Source organism: Vanellus vanellus, assembly GCF_965231255.1.
Source record: "Vanellus vanellus genome assembly, chromosome: 4".
Lineage (NCBI taxonomy): Eukaryota > Metazoa > Chordata > Aves > Charadriiformes > Charadriidae > Vanellus > Vanellus vanellus.
In genome coordinates, this window is record NC_138909.1 from 13,650,692 (window position 1) to 13,668,761 (window position 18,070).

At 40.3% G+C, this 18,070-nt stretch overlaps 1 protein-coding gene across 1 annotated transcript in view; it reads right to left on the bottom strand.

The window, feature by feature from the left end:
• Positions 1-5,577: 5,577 nt before the first annotated feature.
• The window catches only part of TBC1D9 (TBC1 domain family member 9), a gene marked incomplete at both ends in the record, with an annotated part of 54,243 nt that continues 41,750 nt past the window's right edge, over positions 5,578-18,070 (bottom strand). Inside the window, 8 exons of the mRNA XM_082482680.1 lie at positions 5,578-6,303; positions 7,263-7,363; positions 7,501-7,575; positions 8,472-8,558; positions 9,818-9,883; positions 15,161-15,401; positions 16,719-16,787; positions 16,908-17,006. Coding sequence (XP_082338806.1) covers positions 5,578-6,303; positions 7,263-7,363; positions 7,501-7,575; positions 8,472-8,558; positions 9,818-9,883; positions 15,161-15,401; positions 16,719-16,787; positions 16,908-17,006 — 1,464 coding nt within the window. The remainder of the gene's footprint in view (positions 6,304-7,262; positions 7,364-7,500; positions 7,576-8,471; positions 8,559-9,817; positions 9,884-15,160; positions 15,402-16,718; positions 16,788-16,907; positions 17,007-18,070) is intronic.

An 18,070-nucleotide genomic window follows, 5' to 3' on the forward strand; every position in this document is an offset into this window, starting at 1 on the left:
CCTCCAAAAATACAAGGATTTTGTTTGAAGAACCTAGAAGTTACCTCTTGGAGTCAACTCAAAGTGCAAGCGTTTTTGTTCAGGAGAGCAAAACTCCAGGAACAAAAATCAAGATTTGTAAAAGAACTCAGGAGAACTTTTCTGGAGAAAGAAAGAGAAACCCTGATACCTGATACGTTTTAATGTCTTTTTTTTTTTTAAACCAAGAAAATACTTTTACCTCTGCATCTTCTACCATGCTTTCATCTCCATGCAAACTACATCAAGTAATTTACTTGTTTTTTCAGTTCCATTTGTATTTCTCAAGTAGCCTTTGTTTCTATTCCTGAATTTTGCAGACCAAATGCTTCTATTCATGTACCAAAGTGCCACTACCCGAGAGCTACAAGATCTCACCTGTAGCAATTTTCAGCTCTTCAGAAGGATAGAACAGGCCCTGCACTACAGCAACATCCCACTCCTCCAAACCCTAACGTCAAGTTGGTCAGTTATGCAAATACCAGTTATTTTAGAAAATGAGATGAGGAAGCAGCTATTCAGGAAATTTAAACTGAGACATTGAGTATCGCAGAAAAGGGAAGAACCAGAGTTAAATTACCTTCTGATGTGACATGCTTTGAGATGTTATCTGCCACCATTTATTGTGTGTATCTTGCACTGCAGCTAAGACTAATGTCCTGTAGTTCATCCCTTGTATTCCCAGCACTGAAACGCTCATACACAGCAACCAGTGTGTGTCACACATTTCTGTTATTAGCCATAATCCAACCTAATGTTCGCTGCCACAGTTCTGTTCTAATTATTTGCTGTTGGGCTAATTTACATTTTGACTATTGAATAAATCAGCATTTTAAATGAGCATTAAAAGTCACAGTTGCCACTTGAAGTACATAACATTTGACTCAAGACTATCTTCTAACGGAAAGAAACAGAAATAGCATAAAATAAATGTTTTTTCCAACCAGAGAATAAAGCTCAGTAAGATGCGACTGCTCCACTTTCATTCTTGCTGTAACATTACTCCTCGGTGCATATCTACACTGGTGAGCTCCAGGCACAGGCAGGACATCTCCTGCAGCATCGGGTGTTGATGCCGGGTCCGAAGGAAGGCCCCGGGCATGGGAACCTGCTGCTCTGGTTAAGCAAAAGGCCGGGATGCCAAGGCACCACCATAGGCTGAGCTCACCTACCAACCCATAAGTTATTCCTCAGTATTTCCTCTTTTCCCCCGCCCCAGATGTTTTAGTCTAAGCCTGACTAGGCCGTTTTTCTTACAAAAATGTATACAACAGCATCAAGTGTTTTTTACAGTTAATATCTCATTTTTGATAAAAGGTATCTTCTAGCTCTAGTGTACCTCATTATTACTGAATTACCAAGAACTGGAACAGACAAGGGATGATGGTTAAGTCGCTCACAGGGATGCCAGAAGTTTGGAGAGTAAGAAGACTGGAACTCACCAACATGCACCCAACCCAAACTGGTGGGACTTGGCGAGGTGTGCTCCTCTCCTGTACTACACTGGTACAGCCACAGGTGCCTTTTCCCATCTATTGCTTTTCCACGTAGGCAGATTGTGGGCTTACACTGCTTAGGCACCAGCTTCGTTTTGTTGCTCCAAGTAACCTGATGGAATTTAAAGTCTTCCCAACAGTTTCTTGTTGGTTTCCATATTGCACCTACTGTTGATAAACCCAGTTACCACAGTTTCAGAATGCTGCTGCAAGAATAATAACGAAGACCCTTTGTCAGGAGGGATCAGAAGCTTGGAGAGCTGAGGAACCAGACCCCACAGCACAGCTTCCCCAGCAAAAGCACCGTCTCTTCACTTGACCAACTGCTTGAAGGCAATTCCTTTCTCTCCCACAGCCCCCTTACGCAGCACATCATATACACCATACCAGCCTCTGCTATCTTAATATAAGACACAACACCTGACATATGACATCTACTATAACAGAAGCTCCAGTGTCACTCTGTAAGAATCCCTAAGGTGCTTTTCTCTTTACAACAGCTTTCATGTCAAATTTTTGGTAGCTTTAATACATCCCATAACAAGCTTTCTGTCTGCTTGCCCAAAACTCGTGTCACACAAACCTCACAAGTCTCAAAACACAACCCTCAGCTCTAATGCCTAGAACGCGGGAGCTGTAAGATGCTACAGTGAAGGAAATAAGCACCATTGAACTTTTGTATGCTATCAGCACCTGAATAAATGGAAAGACAGACTGGAACAAAACTTGAGAAAAACGTTTCCTTATAGCTTTTTTTTTTTTAAATAGAGAGGCTCTATATAATAACCTCTCACTCCTCTATCATCTCCTGTCTGTCTCTTGGCACGCAGGCAGGCAGTGTCCTGCTGCCACCAGGCTCTTACCAAGCTAGAAAAGCAGCAAATGTCAGTGTCCACTCACAGATTTCAGCTCTGAAGAGGAAAGATATCTTTTATTTTTCCAGCCCTAACAAAACTTTACAGCTCACAGAGACTGTATCTCAAAGCATACAAAGCACAAGACGCAGGCACTTCTAAAGCCATACCGACTTGCTTGTGCAGCGTAACTACGCCTACAGTTAAGACTTCAAAAATCTTCACTCACATTTTGTCGAAGGTTTCACATCACCGAATGCTGGTCAGTTGAACTCTTCTGTCGATCTTCTCTCATCGGCTCCCACCCAGCTACTAAAGAACAGGTCACAGGAGAGCTTGTCATCAAATAGCCAACTGCCAGGCGGCCATTTGGTGTGGCCCTAATCAGGTGAGCAGCCTCACCCAAAAAATCAGGAGAAAATGAGCTCACCTGGCTGCTGCCTATAGCAAAGCCGTTCTTAAAGATGCCCTGGCTTACACTTAGGAGCTTTGGTGAGGTGATCAGGAAAGTAAGGAAGGCTGCTGGAGCAAAACAAGAAGAAGTTGACTTGTAAAGTGGCTCCTGTTACACAAGAGTTCCGCTTGCGGATGCCTCTTCTTGTTACAGGAGTTGTAAGAGCAAAATAATTTTCATGACACATTGTACCCCCAGCCCTGTGGGTGCGGTGTGGAGCAAAGCTGACAAGCCCTTTTCAGATAACGACATGTTTTCAGGGGTGGTCTGTGCATTTCTAGGGGTGTGTGGAAGATTGCCAATAGGCTTAAATTCACTTCACCATGACACCTAAACCCCAAATATTTTAGGGATCTGCAAACTTGAAATGGTCAACAGTCCATGTAAGGATGTTAACCTTTAGTGCTGAAGACTTCTGTGATAACTTATTCAGCTGCCAGGTATTACAATAAAGCACTCTGTTCTGGCCTTGGCATCTTAAGTTAAAACAAAGTCACGTTCTTCAAAATGGAGATTACAGCTTCAAAAGAATATCATTATTTGATACATGTTAACTCATCCGCATCGTCTCATGCAGAAGGACTATATTGCTTTTCCATACTGTTATATGTCGGCTACATTATAAAGGAGACAACTTTACTCCCAACAAAATAAAAAAAAAAAATCAACAGTAAACTGACTGAGACAAAGGATATATGAAGAGTGCTCAGAAATTAACAGCTGTGTTTTGCAAATTAGCTTTATATACACACAAATAGATGGCAAGTTTCAAAAATGTAATTCACAGAATAGAGCACATCCATGCCTGTTCTGTCACTGCCACGGTTTTGAGGCTGACATCTCAGCTTACCAGTACCCTGTAAAAAACATTCTACTACATGAAGCCTTAAAAGCATGCCTAGGGAGCTACAGCAACACGTAGGTGGGTCATAATATATCTGGAGGTCTTAAAAAGTAGTAACAACTGTTGTCACCAAATGTAAGCATAGCAGGGAAAACTTTAATGAAATTGGGTATGCGAGCAAAGCTTGCATGCGCTGCTTGTTGCAGATAAAATTAAACACATTCAAGTGTTAAACAAAACCAGGCACGGAAAAAAAACAAATGTTTTTGTTCTGAAACCTGGTGTTGAAGATCCAAAGTCATTTGTGTGTGTAATGAACCACAATCACCTGCTTTTCCCTCTAGCATGACTTTAATAGTTAAAAATCAAATCTGTGCAGAGTGTACTTTATTTGTTCACATTACCTATTTGTGGTTAAAAACCACTTCATCTGACAGTTTTAAAGCATTCTTTTAAAACAAAAGAATTAAACATAGCTTCCGCTAAAAAATCTGCAAGTTACATGGATGCAATATACAGGAGTATAAAAAAATCAACAGTATTCTACAGAAAATATTCTCAAAACAGCAAATAAAGATTAGGCATGTAGGCGTGATCCTGAACTGAACAAATATGAATTAAAAAACAGCTAACAAAATTTAAAAAAAAATCCTGAATATCTGTATAAAAGAAGCAAGGATTCAAAGTGCAGGTGCTCCAGTTTTCATTTTAACATATTATTCAGTAAGTTGATACAGGATACTATTCATTTTATATAAAGTGACAGTGTTCTCAGTAAGACTTAAACATTCAGTTACATTATCTTGCGGATTTTTTCCATTACTGCTACTTTACACTGTTGTAAATGAAGACTTATGCAATACAGGTTTTTATTTTCTTAATCTAACAAGGATATAATAGGTTGGTGGTAAAGGTTAGTTTTAAGAGCTAAGCTATATATGCTGTAGATCCAGCCTTAGAAGTATATATTTATATATATTTTTTAACTTTTAAAAACAGCTTTCAATTTTTAAAAAGAGACTCTACCAATCTGTTCTGGGACCTGCATATGCTGTCTTTGGAGCACACCAGCAAAGCTTTCAAGTCCACTGGTTACGAATACAGCTCCAGGCAGGGTCATGCTGGAGATCTTTCTGTGGTGGCCACAGCTGGCAAAGGGCTTTTTCTCTGCTGGGTTTGGTGCAGCCAGAGGCCGCTGAGCCCAGGGAAATGGGCTCTGCCTTCTGTCGGAGCAGAAATCATCACAGTTCACCACATTTGCCTGATGTGCCTGCCAGTGATGCTTGGGATGGACTTCTCCATCTCCATTTGAGCATATCAGTCTCAAGCAGAGGAAGTCAGGAGCCAGGCAAGGGTCACTGAAAGGATGTTTCATATAATTAAAAAAAAAAAAAATTGAAACAGACGTGAAAACCCATTATCCTTTTTGAAAAAAGAAAAGTTATACGAAAGAAAATTATCCTTCAGGGATGTTGCCTGGAACTTAATTTCCCCTGAGGTCCTATTCAGGTTGCCAGCATCCCTTTAAATTTTAGGTACTTCCTGTTTTGTTCATTTTTTTCCCCAAGAGTCAGATCTCTATATGATGTCTATTTTAAAAACGCACATAAATATTGGCATTAAGTTTACATTTAGAAATTAAGAACTAATCTTTACCATTTTATATTGACAGCAAGGTTAATAATACACACACTTCACCGACGACTGTTATTTTTTTCTGTATTTTGAATAAAATTTGCATTTGTGTAACATTTCCCACAGAAAGAGTGATTATACTTCAAGATAATTAAGTCTGCACCCCAACATTTTCACATTAGTGAAAACAACCATGTTTTGAAAATACCAGGGCCTGTGCCAGGTACTAATAAATACAGAATAAAAAAAATAAATAAAAAACCCCGCAACTGCCTTTTATCCCGACATAGTCGAGATTTCATAGTCGCTGGCCGAGGTTATTGGTTTACCCATCATCCTTATGTTTTTAGCATTAGTAATCCTAGCCATCATGGACACAGGCTTGTCAAAGTACCTAACCAGCGCTGGCTCAGTCAAAAGGGAGGCTAAAAATTGTTCAAAGGTAATGGCCCAGTCTCTGTCAATGCTCGTGCTTCTACGAAGAGAAGCGCTGTGGTTGCTTCGTACCAAAACGGTGTCTTCACCGATATCCTCGCAGTGTAGCTTTTCTTCGTCATGCGAACCTGCACTCAGTACCGAGTAGGAGGACATCGAACTATCATCCTTTGTATCATCATCGGAAATGAGCATGGAAGAACAGGCTCCGTTGTCCCTGGGCGAAGAGTCTTCGAGCTTAATGTCTTCCATCTGCATGCCCAGGGCGCTGTCGGTGCAAACGGCCTCCTCATCGTTAGTGACGAGGCTGCTTTGGAACGGCTTGTGCTGTTCGAGGGGGTACTGCTGGTGCTCTTTCTTCGGAAACAGCTCGCTCTGAATAGTTTTGCTGCAATTGTTACCGCTGCCGTCTGTCTCTTTTGTGGGCTGCACACTGAAGAGCTTACCAACCTCACCTATCTCCAAAAGCAAGCTTGTCACAGCAGCGGTAGCGTGGTACAGATCTTGTTCGTTGGGGTCTTCGCTGAACATATTGTACATTGTCTTGCAGAGTTCAATGAACTGTCCCTAAACACAGAGGGAGGAAACATCAATGAGACGGCAGGAAACAAATCAGACTGAGATCTACTAAATCAGTTAAAAATCCTGGAATGGTGGTATGACGCGTTAGTTTACGTGACTGAAGTGAAATTGGAAATAATCTAGGTGCAGTCTAGAAAGCATTTGCTACGACTAGGCAGCCAGGTGCGTTGCCCCTCTCAAAGCTATTCAGAATAAACTGTTGGGATATTTCTTCCAATATATGACAAATTTCTATCCCTGCAGCCACAGGAGGGCAACAGAGGGTGAGCGCTGAGACACAGCATTCATTTTGCTGGGTATATTCCTGTAGGAATGATGCTAAGTATAACTAGGGGTCTGATAAAACTAATGAGAAGTAATGAAAAATGAAATAAGAGACCTGCAGCAGCACTCTTTTAATTGACAGTGGTAACTTAATCAGATGCGAGCCTTTTGGAATTCAAAATTAATGAATTAAATAGGAAGGAGAATTGCTTAGGGCTACCTTAAGTAAGAAGCATTGTTCTACAGAGAATAAACTTTTCCTATATGCTCTGGAGGAAACATCTGTCCCAATGGGTCTCCTCCTTAGCAGCCGTGGATCTAAGGGGAATGAGACTGACAGTATAAATTACAAAGTACAAGATGCTTCTTTCAGGTAATGTGTATCGGACATTATAAGATCGCTGGTGATATCAGTGTCATATCACCCTTTGTCTGGAGATAAAAATAAAATGTTATCATTCCTGTATGTGTGTATCTCATTTTTAGGCTGTTTTGGAAGCTGAATGCCAGTCACAGTATGTTGAAAACAACTAACTCCTGTAATTAGCTGATTGCTGCTCTGGTGAAAAAGTATCTGCCTCAAAATAAAACCTTTAGTCAGTATTAATGTATTGAATGTTTATAGGTATGTGAAAAAAATTTAAAGTTAATGAAAAATAAGTAAGTGCCAGCAGAAGTACCTGATTCAGTTTGGGCAAGTCCTTTGCATTTTTTGCTTTGGATTTATTCTCTTGGCTCCACATTCTCAGATAATTTCGGTTCTCTTGTGAGCTCTTCTTGCCTATTGTCAACAAATTACCCAGAGATGCAGGAAAAGTCCATGAAGAAACCTTAAATTAATACTTTTTTTTCCATTTCCAAAAGGAGCATCTTTACAAGAAATGAAAGATGTAATTCAAAGGGAGACACCATGCATACCTTTGTCTGTTTTCAGACTCACTGTAACAAACCCATCATCTACTCCTTGTTTGTTCCTGCTGTCTAGGCCAACAACTAGGAAGTGGAGGGGCAGGGGAAGAGAGACATCAGTGTGGTTTCAGATACATACATACTTTTCATGTGTACAGTGCAAAATAAAATGTTTACACTGCAGAAAATGCAGAGTAGAAAGGATATGATGATTTTTGCTTATTCTTAAATCTGCTGACAAATTCTGTATAATTAATAATATAAACACTAAGACAGGGACCATGTTAGGTTTTGTTTGCGTAGTACAACTATTAGCCCCTGTTACCACAACACAAACAGCTTCTAGATATGTTTGGTGATTATATTAGTGCATCTTCTTTTGTCTATCAAGTCTTAAAAGTTGCCATCTCTAGTCTATTAATTCTTATCTGTATTTTCAAACAACTTTCCTTCCCCCTGTAATCTGAAGGATAGGCAATTTTTTTTCTTGAATCAGAGAGAAACTTCAAGCATCAAATATCTCAGGAAAGAGAATGCCATTTAAGACAACAATGATGAGACCCAGGTTCTCGTTAGGGCACAAAAAGATTTCAAACTGCTGAACGACATTTTGATATATCTTTTGGCTTCGTTTTTTTTAGAATATTTTAAGTTCTGATCCAAATATATCTTGAAAGCCAATATATTTATTCTCCATCAAGACGTACATGCTGCGCTTGTCACAAAATCAGTTCCATTGCAACACACTGATGACATTGCTCTGAGAGTACTTCTGCAATGCACAATCCAGGGGAATTCTTAGTGTACACACACCTGCGCCTCTAAGGATATCAAAATATATACAAAGACTACATACTTCTTTTTACAGAGAATACTTCGCTTACAAAGTTTAATCGAGTAAAAAAAGTAGCTTCCTAAAAAGACAGGTTGTCTGAAGTGCATTACCTCATCTTTTCATGCCTGAGACAAAAGATGCCTACCGTGTGTACATTCTGGGGTGATGTCTTCAAAAAAGTACTGAGTAGCTTCAAAGGCAGAGTCTGGCTCTTCTTGCTCAGGGGACGGATCTAAGCAATGGAATAAAATTCCTTCGTTAAAAATTCCACCCTTTAATTAAAAACTAGAAGACATTTCTGTTGACACATTTAGAATATCTATTTCTAGAAGTAAAATTGTGAGGATGTGATGGGTTAGGAATCACATCTTTTCAGCTCAAAGGAGATGAACAACTGGACCCGTACTGTCTCCTCCCCGATATCCAAAACTGTCTAACAAGTAGCTGTTTGCCTTCGGAGGCTGGCTTGCCCATCTTGCCATGTCTACTTTCATTAAGTTCTTCTGTGCAGCTCAGCATGTCCTAAGCAGGGCATGAACCCTTTCCTAGCTGGAAACAGTCTGTCATGATTTGGTATGAGCTTACCAGCCCCTGAATACCAGAAACAGCATCCTTAAAAATTGATCCCTTCCGTACAGTTCAATAAAATTGTATTTTTTGCCAGTTAAATTAGTGAATCACTCAAGCCTACCTCCAGCAAAGCCAGCTGGGAGCCACCAGGGACACATGTTCAAAGCACATGAAGGTGAATGTCCTCTCAAAGCTTTTAGATATCTTTACCAAAGGATGTATATGTGCACAAGAATTAAACTACCAGGACAGCTGTAACATACTTAAATCGCAGGTTCAGTGAGGACAGCAATAGATTCTTTATGGCACGCATGTGACAAACCAGAGAGGATATAGTTCCAGGACATCATTTTCTTCAGGGGCAAAACTGTTTTGAGATGTTTCCATCCCCTCTCCACCCTAAACTGCCTTTCTAACTTAGCTGAGTCCAACAGTTTGTGCAGCTCCCTGGAAAACACATCTGCGAAACAATCTGGAGCTTCCCTCTGCAAACTGTATGGGCCCAGAGGAAAAACCAAGAAGAAACCCTGGGGACAGAAACGAGTAGCCAGGGTATGCAGGAACATTTTAAGTTAGTTTCACTGTTAAATAAAGTGCATTATGGTAACAAATGCTATGGTAACAATGCTGCTAAAAATGTATTTATTATGGATGGGGGATGTCACCAACCCCAGCTAAACAGGTGAGAGACACACAGAAATGGCCTGTTTGTGGCTGGAGCAATAGAGGGCTGCATGGGTGCTTTCAGACTTTCCAAATCCATGTCTGGTTATGGTAGAAGCTCTCCTATTTTCCTGCTGCATAAACAGCTACAGTAATTCCCACAAATCAATATTTAATTGGGAAAGGTAGTCATAAACAACTCTGCTCCAAATTTCTGTTCTCAACAAGACAACAGCTATTTTAACATCATTTACTTACCAGGCAAAACATGCATTCTATACAGTAGCTTCAGCTTCTCTGTAAGATCTCCGTGGCATGCTGCACCTAAACAGCATTACATACAGTACATTAATACTCAGCATTCAATACCATTCTATTTATTAGTGCTACAATATTTCATTTTAGAAGCTGCTATGTTCACTCTGGGAAGCCCTGTACTCCCTTTACAGCCCGAGATCATAAGGCAGTCACTTGACTTCTAAGATCATATGGTCTGCAGTAGAAATAGCAAGAGAACACAGACCACTTTATTTGAATTTTGCACTTTAACCTCGGGTCCTTCATTACAATGCTATTTTATAAAGCTTAAAAATAATCTATGAACATCAAATTACCACTCAGAAAGGCCTCCAGCTAAGAGTTAAGAAGACCTTTTTGCATGGACTTCAAACTGTCTGATCTGAGGATGCAGTAATAACATCACATGATTTAGAACAATAAGATACTTATCAAAAGAAGAGGGAGAAATTAAAGTAAACAGCGTTTATCACAGCTTAGCCATGGGCTAAACTGATGTTCAGGCAATACTTTCTAGTGATTTATCCACCTCTACCCCTATTCCTTTCTGGTCTATGCTCCAATGTGCTGTATGAAATCCAAGCGGTCTACTGTAGCTCCTCCTTCCAATTAACTAAATGGGTATTAGTTAATTTTAAAGTACTGAAATAACTGATAATCAGACTTCTTCATAAATCTTACTTGTTATGACATGTAAGTCATAAACAAGTGAATTAACCCTCGTTAATTAGGTTACACAGATTTATTTTACCTTACAGGCTACCTTGTCAACTTACCTCCCCTATGCAAACTACAAAATGTGTCTTAGCAAATACTAACAATCACACTCTACTGTAAAGCTTAAGACTACAATAAATACAGATGTTAGGCCAAAGAACTACATACATACATCTACATCAGCCATTTTGCTTTCAACTTGGTCCTTTTTAAGCACAAAACTTCCTTGTGTTCCTATTTGGTGTACCACCCGGTGCAGCTAATGCGTCCCCTTCTGGTGAAGCTGTGTCTTAGGTTACACACCCAGGTACCACGTGAAGTGCCCCACTGCTAAAGGTGACATGAAATCACCAAAGCACAGAACAGGCTGCAGTTCTGTGTCCTTCAGCAACGGCTAGGGATGCATTCACCAAAAAAGGATTCAGGGCACAGGATATGCAGTGACACATGTAGCCTTGTTCCTCTCCCTATCCCCAGATGTGAAGAAAACTGAAAAAGCTCAACTGTTACTGCTTTTGCCCGAGATGAATCTGTGTGTGCTTCCTAATGCCAGGCCCTTTTTCCCCTCAAAACGTACAGGAATGAAGACAACACATGTGGGACAAGTTGACCAAAGATGTTATCTGGATTCTCTCGAGACAACCCTCTGGGTCTCCCTCAGGAGAGATCAGAAAGTTTTACAAAGGGAAGAACAGCCTAATGGCAATTTGCAGGAACTGTGTGACAGCAGGAGTGGGCTACCCAAGATCTCAGAATCGATGCTGTATTAAACAATAAAAAAAAAAAAAAAATCAGTCTACACTCATAAAGACAACAGAAGAGGAACGGACCTTTGGTAGATGTGCCTCTATTATAGAGAGTTAGGGGAGATCTTTGTATGGGTGGGTACCTCAGCTCAGGCCACCATTTTGACCTGCACGCTGCAGTACAGGGATAATTTCATAGGAGAGCCCAGAGAATTCAGTGGCCTTCTGCACAGCCCCTGCATCCCTGAACAGCAAAGCAGATGACTCTGCTGAGGGTCTATCACCAGCACTGGGGAGGTGGCAAGACCATTCTTAGTCCCAACCAGAAATATTCTCCCCCTGGCACTCTGGAGTCACAGGTCTGAGAACCTTTAACAACTCTCAACGAGTCTCATCTTTTTATAGTACAAGTCTGATGCATCACCAGTTTTTACCCAGAAGTTTTAAGTTCATGTTGTGGCGATAGAAAAAACTGTGCTTGGAAGACAGCATGACTACACCCTTTGAATCTTCCTACCTGAAACAGCAACTGTGAAATCTGTCACCACACTGCAGCCACTGTCCTCCCTTACGCAGACCTGCTCTTACTTCTCTCAGGCTTGACCATCGCACCCCTTCTCATGGCGTGATTAGGAACAACCTTCCCTGAACCCTCTTTCTGACTGTTCTCCTTCTGTCAACGCTACGCAGGTGTCAGGTCTTTCCTGGGCATAATGTCATATGTGCACAGTTTTCCCCCTGTCTTCTTTAAGGCCACTAACAAAGTAATGAAACAGGTTAAAACTTTTATTTTGTTAACATAAAACTTAGTAGCAACATAAAAGTGTTGGCTTCAGTTGCTTTTCTCTTGACCACAGGTGGAAGAGTGCAGAGTGTTTGTACAGCATTTAGCCCCCCGAAAGGATCAGAGGACCAGTGAGGTTAACACTGCTTTCCGAACACACTCCTGCAACCCGTTCTTGGAGAAAAGCTGTTTTCAGAAAAAGAAAAAAATACACTCAGGTACTCCTTGAGAGACTGTTTTCATAGTGCTGACTTTTGCACAAGGTTGTGGTGAGCGCTGCAGTCACCAGAGAGGTGGAAGAGCTGCATGCTCAGAGAAGGGAGTCTTGCAAAAACAGGGTGGGAGGCAGGGGGGCACTTTGAGTCTATGTGGAAATCTCGCTAGCTTACTGGGATCCTGAGTCAACAACTGACATGCTATAAGCCAGTGTGATATGGGGGTGCAGGTGAGCTTCTTCACAAGTGAATCCCCCAAACAGCTCATTACTAAGGCTGACAAGCTCTTCTGAGCAGCACAACTGTTAGAGCAAACTATTCAAGATCACTCCTTTATTTGAACTTGCAGTAACACGACGCAGAGTGAATGTACAGAAGAATACGCCAGGTTGTTCTATCTTTGCTCATCTGAGGCCCTAGAGGCACCTGAAGTAGGAGGTTCTTGAGCTATTTGCTGCAGTGGCTATGAAAAAGAAATGGAGATTCCCAGATGCAATTATGGTGCTCTCATATCCCAAGGATTTCATGCTGACACAAAAGAAAGGGCCATAAGCCCACACTGGGACACGCAGCACCCCTTTTTATCTCCTCTTCATGGAGCTCCTAGAAGGAGTCAGTGGCATCAAAGAGAGGCTTCGAGGGAACAAATCCTTATGGCTACACGGAATAAAGTCATTGAAAGAGAGAGCTGTGAAACGGGAATGCTTCAGGTGCCATGGCTGCTTCAGCTACCAACAAGCACCCTCTGAGGTGGGCCATGCCTAGGAAGCACTTGAATAGGATGCTGCCTTTGGGAAAGACAGACTTGAGTAACCACGCCAGAGTCCAATACTGCTGTTTGGACACAGTAAGAAGAGAGAGGACAGTGCCCACAGGTCACCTTCAGAACACCTATCCTCTGACCATGCTTTCTGGGACAGCCACAAGCAAAAGGCAACACAGTCCCCTATTGAACAAATGCATCTTGCTCCAACAGAAGCTATTCCTCATTTAAGAGATTTTCCTATTCAAGACGTATTGGGTTGGTGAGGCAGACTGAAACAGCTGACGTTTGTGGAATTTTTAAAAGTTCTGGGGCATGGTAAAATATGCTCAAACAAACCCCATGTTGTTTTTGTTGACCGTGTTGTCCTTGCTACCATTCATGTGCTTTTTAAACAAAAAAGGGGTCAGGAGGCTTGACTTTTTTAAAAAAAAAAAAAAAAAAAAAAAAAAAAGTTTTCAAGCTACACTATATTTGGCTTAGTTTCTGAAAAAATGTGGTTTTGCAGAATAAGCAGTTTTGATTGTTTAGCCCCTTGAAGATTTCAGTTCAGTTCAGTGCTCAACACTGTTCCTTGTTCTAATATTACTCATTATTGGTTCTAAAAAATGCTGTCTCAAATGCTGTCTGGTTGACTGTTATTAACAGCATCCTGTAAGCAGGGAGAGCAGTTAATCCACAGGATGTGTCTCAAAGCCTTTAAGTGTTACCTGGCAAACAATCCCTCAGATACAATTCAGAACTGCATCATAGGAAGCACTGGTTTTTTGGGTTGTGTGAAGGGGAGGTGTGCTACCAGTTTTACTGTCAAATAGCTGTTTTACACCTGCGAGAGAACAGGTGTTACCATTGCTGTACAGAGGTTTTAATGCAAGGCTGCGTTTGGAGCCCTAATGCTTAAAAATAGCATTACAAAGAGTTGCTGAAAGCCAGACTGGGAAACCTTTTCTCTCTCAGAAAGGATCAAAATGTAAAGCTGGAGGAACCATCAGATTGCCATGAAATAACATATGATAGATGGCGAGATGCTGGTCACTTACAGGGAATAATTCCTGCTGTATTAAAAAAAGGGGTGGCCAGCTCCTCCTCATCTTTGCTTCTTCATGTTAATGCTGGGGCTTGCACATTCCCTTTGTTGCGATATTGACTTTTGTGTCCTGAAATCCTGCTTTTTCAAAACTCACAGGGGCCGTAATCTCCATTAATGACATTCAGACTCCTTCTCTGACCACCACTTCCACTTTCTCCTCTTCAGGTGACTTCCATCTTGCTCTCTCTCTTAGTCTGCAGTCTTGATTATACATTTCAGAAGTAATATTAGGTAGTAACTCTCACTGCACATACTCTGATGTGTCATACCTTTCTCTCACACAGGGACACATGTATGCGGGGTGTCAGCAGACTTCTAAAGAGAAGCACTTTTATTCAGGGGCAAACACCACTAACATCCTCGGTCTGTCCTTCCCCTGCCCCTTATATGTGCACACCAATTTCTCAAAAGTCTTCTTCCTGAACATCCAAGGGAGCAAATGCTGGCTCTCTCCCCCTTCCAGAGCTGGTAGCACTGACAAAATGTATAAATTCCCAACTTCCAGGGAAAGGTTAAGGATCAGTTAACAAAACACAGTGTCACTGAGAGAGGAATGCTATAGAAGAACATATAAAAGACTTTCCCAAAGGAAATACTTTAATTAGAAGTAATCACACCATTAAGCACGCAAGTTGCACGTGATTTTCATGTTGAGAGTTAACAGTCAGGGAAATGCTCAGACCCTAATGAACATGTAGTTCATGCGTGGTCCTTCTCCCAGAGTGACACATCGCTGGCTAATGTAGATGGCACCTACTGAGAACCAGCCTAAACCCCAGTGGGAACCGCTATCACAGGCATGATAAAATGAGCTGAACAGTAGCATGAACAGCTCTTAAAACAAAGGTGACTTATGCAAATTGGCATATGTCAAACTTAAACTCATTATCTGACAGCTAGCATAACATCTGTGTTTCTGAAGGACAGGATCCCCTTTAGAAACAAACTGTTTTGATCAGATTATTTTGAGTGCTGTGAATTCTCCTTACTTAGTCCAGAGACGAATTCTCGGAAGTTGATGAGCAAGTCTCCATTTTCATCAAGAAGCCTGAATAAGCGTGCAGCTAATACATCTGAATGAGTTCCACACGCCCAAGGAAAGAGGAGAGCGAACATCCCCTTGAACTGCTCAAAGTCAATACGGTACTGTTCCAGATAAGGCAGGCTGGGATCATGCCGGTCAATAGCATTGCTGTTTCCTCCCCAGTAGCAGCTAGTCAGATGTTCCGCCTGAACAGAAGGCAAATGCTGTGAGATTGTCATCACCTCTGTAAACAATTCATCGCTATCAATGATAAAAGAAAAAATCCAAACAACTCATACACACACACACAGTGAAAACAACACAAGACTAGCAGATGTATTTCCATCTTCTGCAAGAGGTTTCTCCTCTAACCAGCACAAAAAGACACCCCTCTACCAAAAAAAAAAAAAAAAAAAAAAAAGGCAAAACTTTTTCTGCCTCCCAGGAAGATGAAATACCTGTTTTGAACAGAGCAGTAAGCAGATGGGACTTGCACATATACACAGGCTTGATGTGCTTAGTCACCCCCTTCAACCTCACCACACAGTCAAGTCATAAAGGGGCCTCTCGTGAACTCTTTAATTTCAAAGCATATGAAAATAGCTGCTTATTTGAAATATTTTTTGTTGAACTGTATAGTCTCAAAATTACTGTATAAAGTCCTACTCTTTCAGCTTACTAAAGTCAGTGAAAGTTCTGGAGCTGATTTTGGTGGAATCTATTTCAAAACGATTCAGAAGTTTAGAGAAAGAGATCCTAGCACTGCACAGTGATCAACTGGGGTAGACTGTCTGACTTGGTCTCACCAATTCCATAGAAGACCGAAAGAAGGCACTGCAGGATTTGGACAATTGTAAGACCTGACATTACAGATGAGAAGTTGAAAGGAAAGAAATTCTTGGTATACCAAAAAAATCTCTCTTATTCTAAAACAGAGGAAGAGAGTATCATGTTTTAAGGCAGTGAGCATCAAAGTGAAGCTAAAGCATTTTAACTGCTCACCTTTAAATCTGTGGCTTTAACAGTATTTCTGTACTATCAACTTACAAAGACACATCACTTTTAACGTATACTATATTACATTGAAATTTAGTATCACAAACATTGATAATAGCAAAAATCAGCTATTATGGTATGCAAGCATTAACTGTCTGAGACAACAGAATAAAGGTATTTCTGTGCTACATTCCAAAACTTGGGTCAGGTAGAGACAGACATAGTAAGTTTCTATAGACTGACCAAAACCCTCTATCTATTCACTTTTTCATTGTAATAGCTTTCATCAGTATATTCATTTTTTCCATGGACAAATTGTTTAGTGAATGACTTATTTCCTGAGCTTTTCAAAACCGGTTGGGGTTTTTTTTGTATATTCAATAATACAATAATTGAAGTTTGTATTAAGATAGCTGGGAGCAACTCATAGATTCAACCTGGTCTTTATAAAAGACACAAAGTTCCATATCAAAAATGAACGTTTGCATTTCCTGATGGCACATGATCTTATCTTCGCTTAGCTTTACCTTGAAAAGAGCATACAGTTCCTCCAGTTCATCGATAGTAAAAGAAGTCTCTGTCACAATAGTTCGTACCTTTTGAAACATAACATTAACAGTTACAGATTTGAAATCCATGTCTCGCTGAAAAGCTAATTTAAATTTCAGAAACTGACTGACCTTAATCTTTGCCAAGAACATTATTTCAGTACTTACCACATTGCGCTTTGTAGTATCTTCAAGGGTTTGGATAACTTTCAGCCTTTGTTTGAATCTCATTTGTTCAATTAAATCTGCTCGGATACTTCCAAATTTCTTAAAAGAGAAAAAGAAGTACAGGATAGTCTGTGTATTAATATTTGGAATACTTCGCTTGCTTTCAATGTATTTGAGAAATTAATTTAATTATGTGATATACAACAAATGGTGTATTTAAAGAATTGCTGTTAAGGCATTTTTCTAACACATGACAAAGTTACGAAGATTTCAGGAATATATCACTAGATATTATTTTCCCCCAATAACTTATTGTCATTTAATTTGAAAGGTCTTTATTAAGTTACAAATCCTCACATTTCAAACCATAATCTCAGCAGTTAGAAATTTCTTGCTTGGCAAATCTCTACGAATAGATTGTTTCATAACTCCTTCTGCAGGGTTTTAGTTCAGCTTGTCCTGGAATATTTCTTAATTGTTACAGAGAGAAAAATATTTAGACTAACTGGATCTCTAACAGCTGAGACAGTATAGCAGTCCTTATGGTCATGAGGATCTGAAACCAAGTATCAAGAACGCAACTTCCATTAGGAAGAAGATTCTCTAATGTGTCCAAGTCTTATTTTCAGAAGTTTTTTTCCACAATGCCCATAACAATCTCAGGGAGCTCCTGCATATACTACAGATGCATCCTAAGGGAAAAACCTATTAGGAATAATACTCCATGTTTTTGTATGTAGATGAAAGCCTAATCCCCAAGACTTAGTTTTGTGAACTGTGAGTAGGTTTTTGCCATCAAGAAAACACTTGTAACATACTGAGAAATCCACTGATGACCAGCAGGAACACTAATGTCAGACATCAAGTATGCCACGTGTAAAACTAAAATGAGGTGGCAAGATATGCTTTCATACAGGATGGATTTATATTTCCAGTGCAAGTGCATCTACATAAGCAGGTCATAATTTGTTAGAACATTCTTCAGTGATCAAATTAAGTCTAAAGCTGTTTCTATCTGTAAAACTGTGCACCTTTATCATATACCTCAGGAGTAAAAAGATGTTTCATGTATTTGCAGCAAATAAGTACGTCTTTTGAAAAAATGGAATCTAGATAATCATCCATGAATACCAAGCACCATAGAGGTGACAAAACCTTGAAAA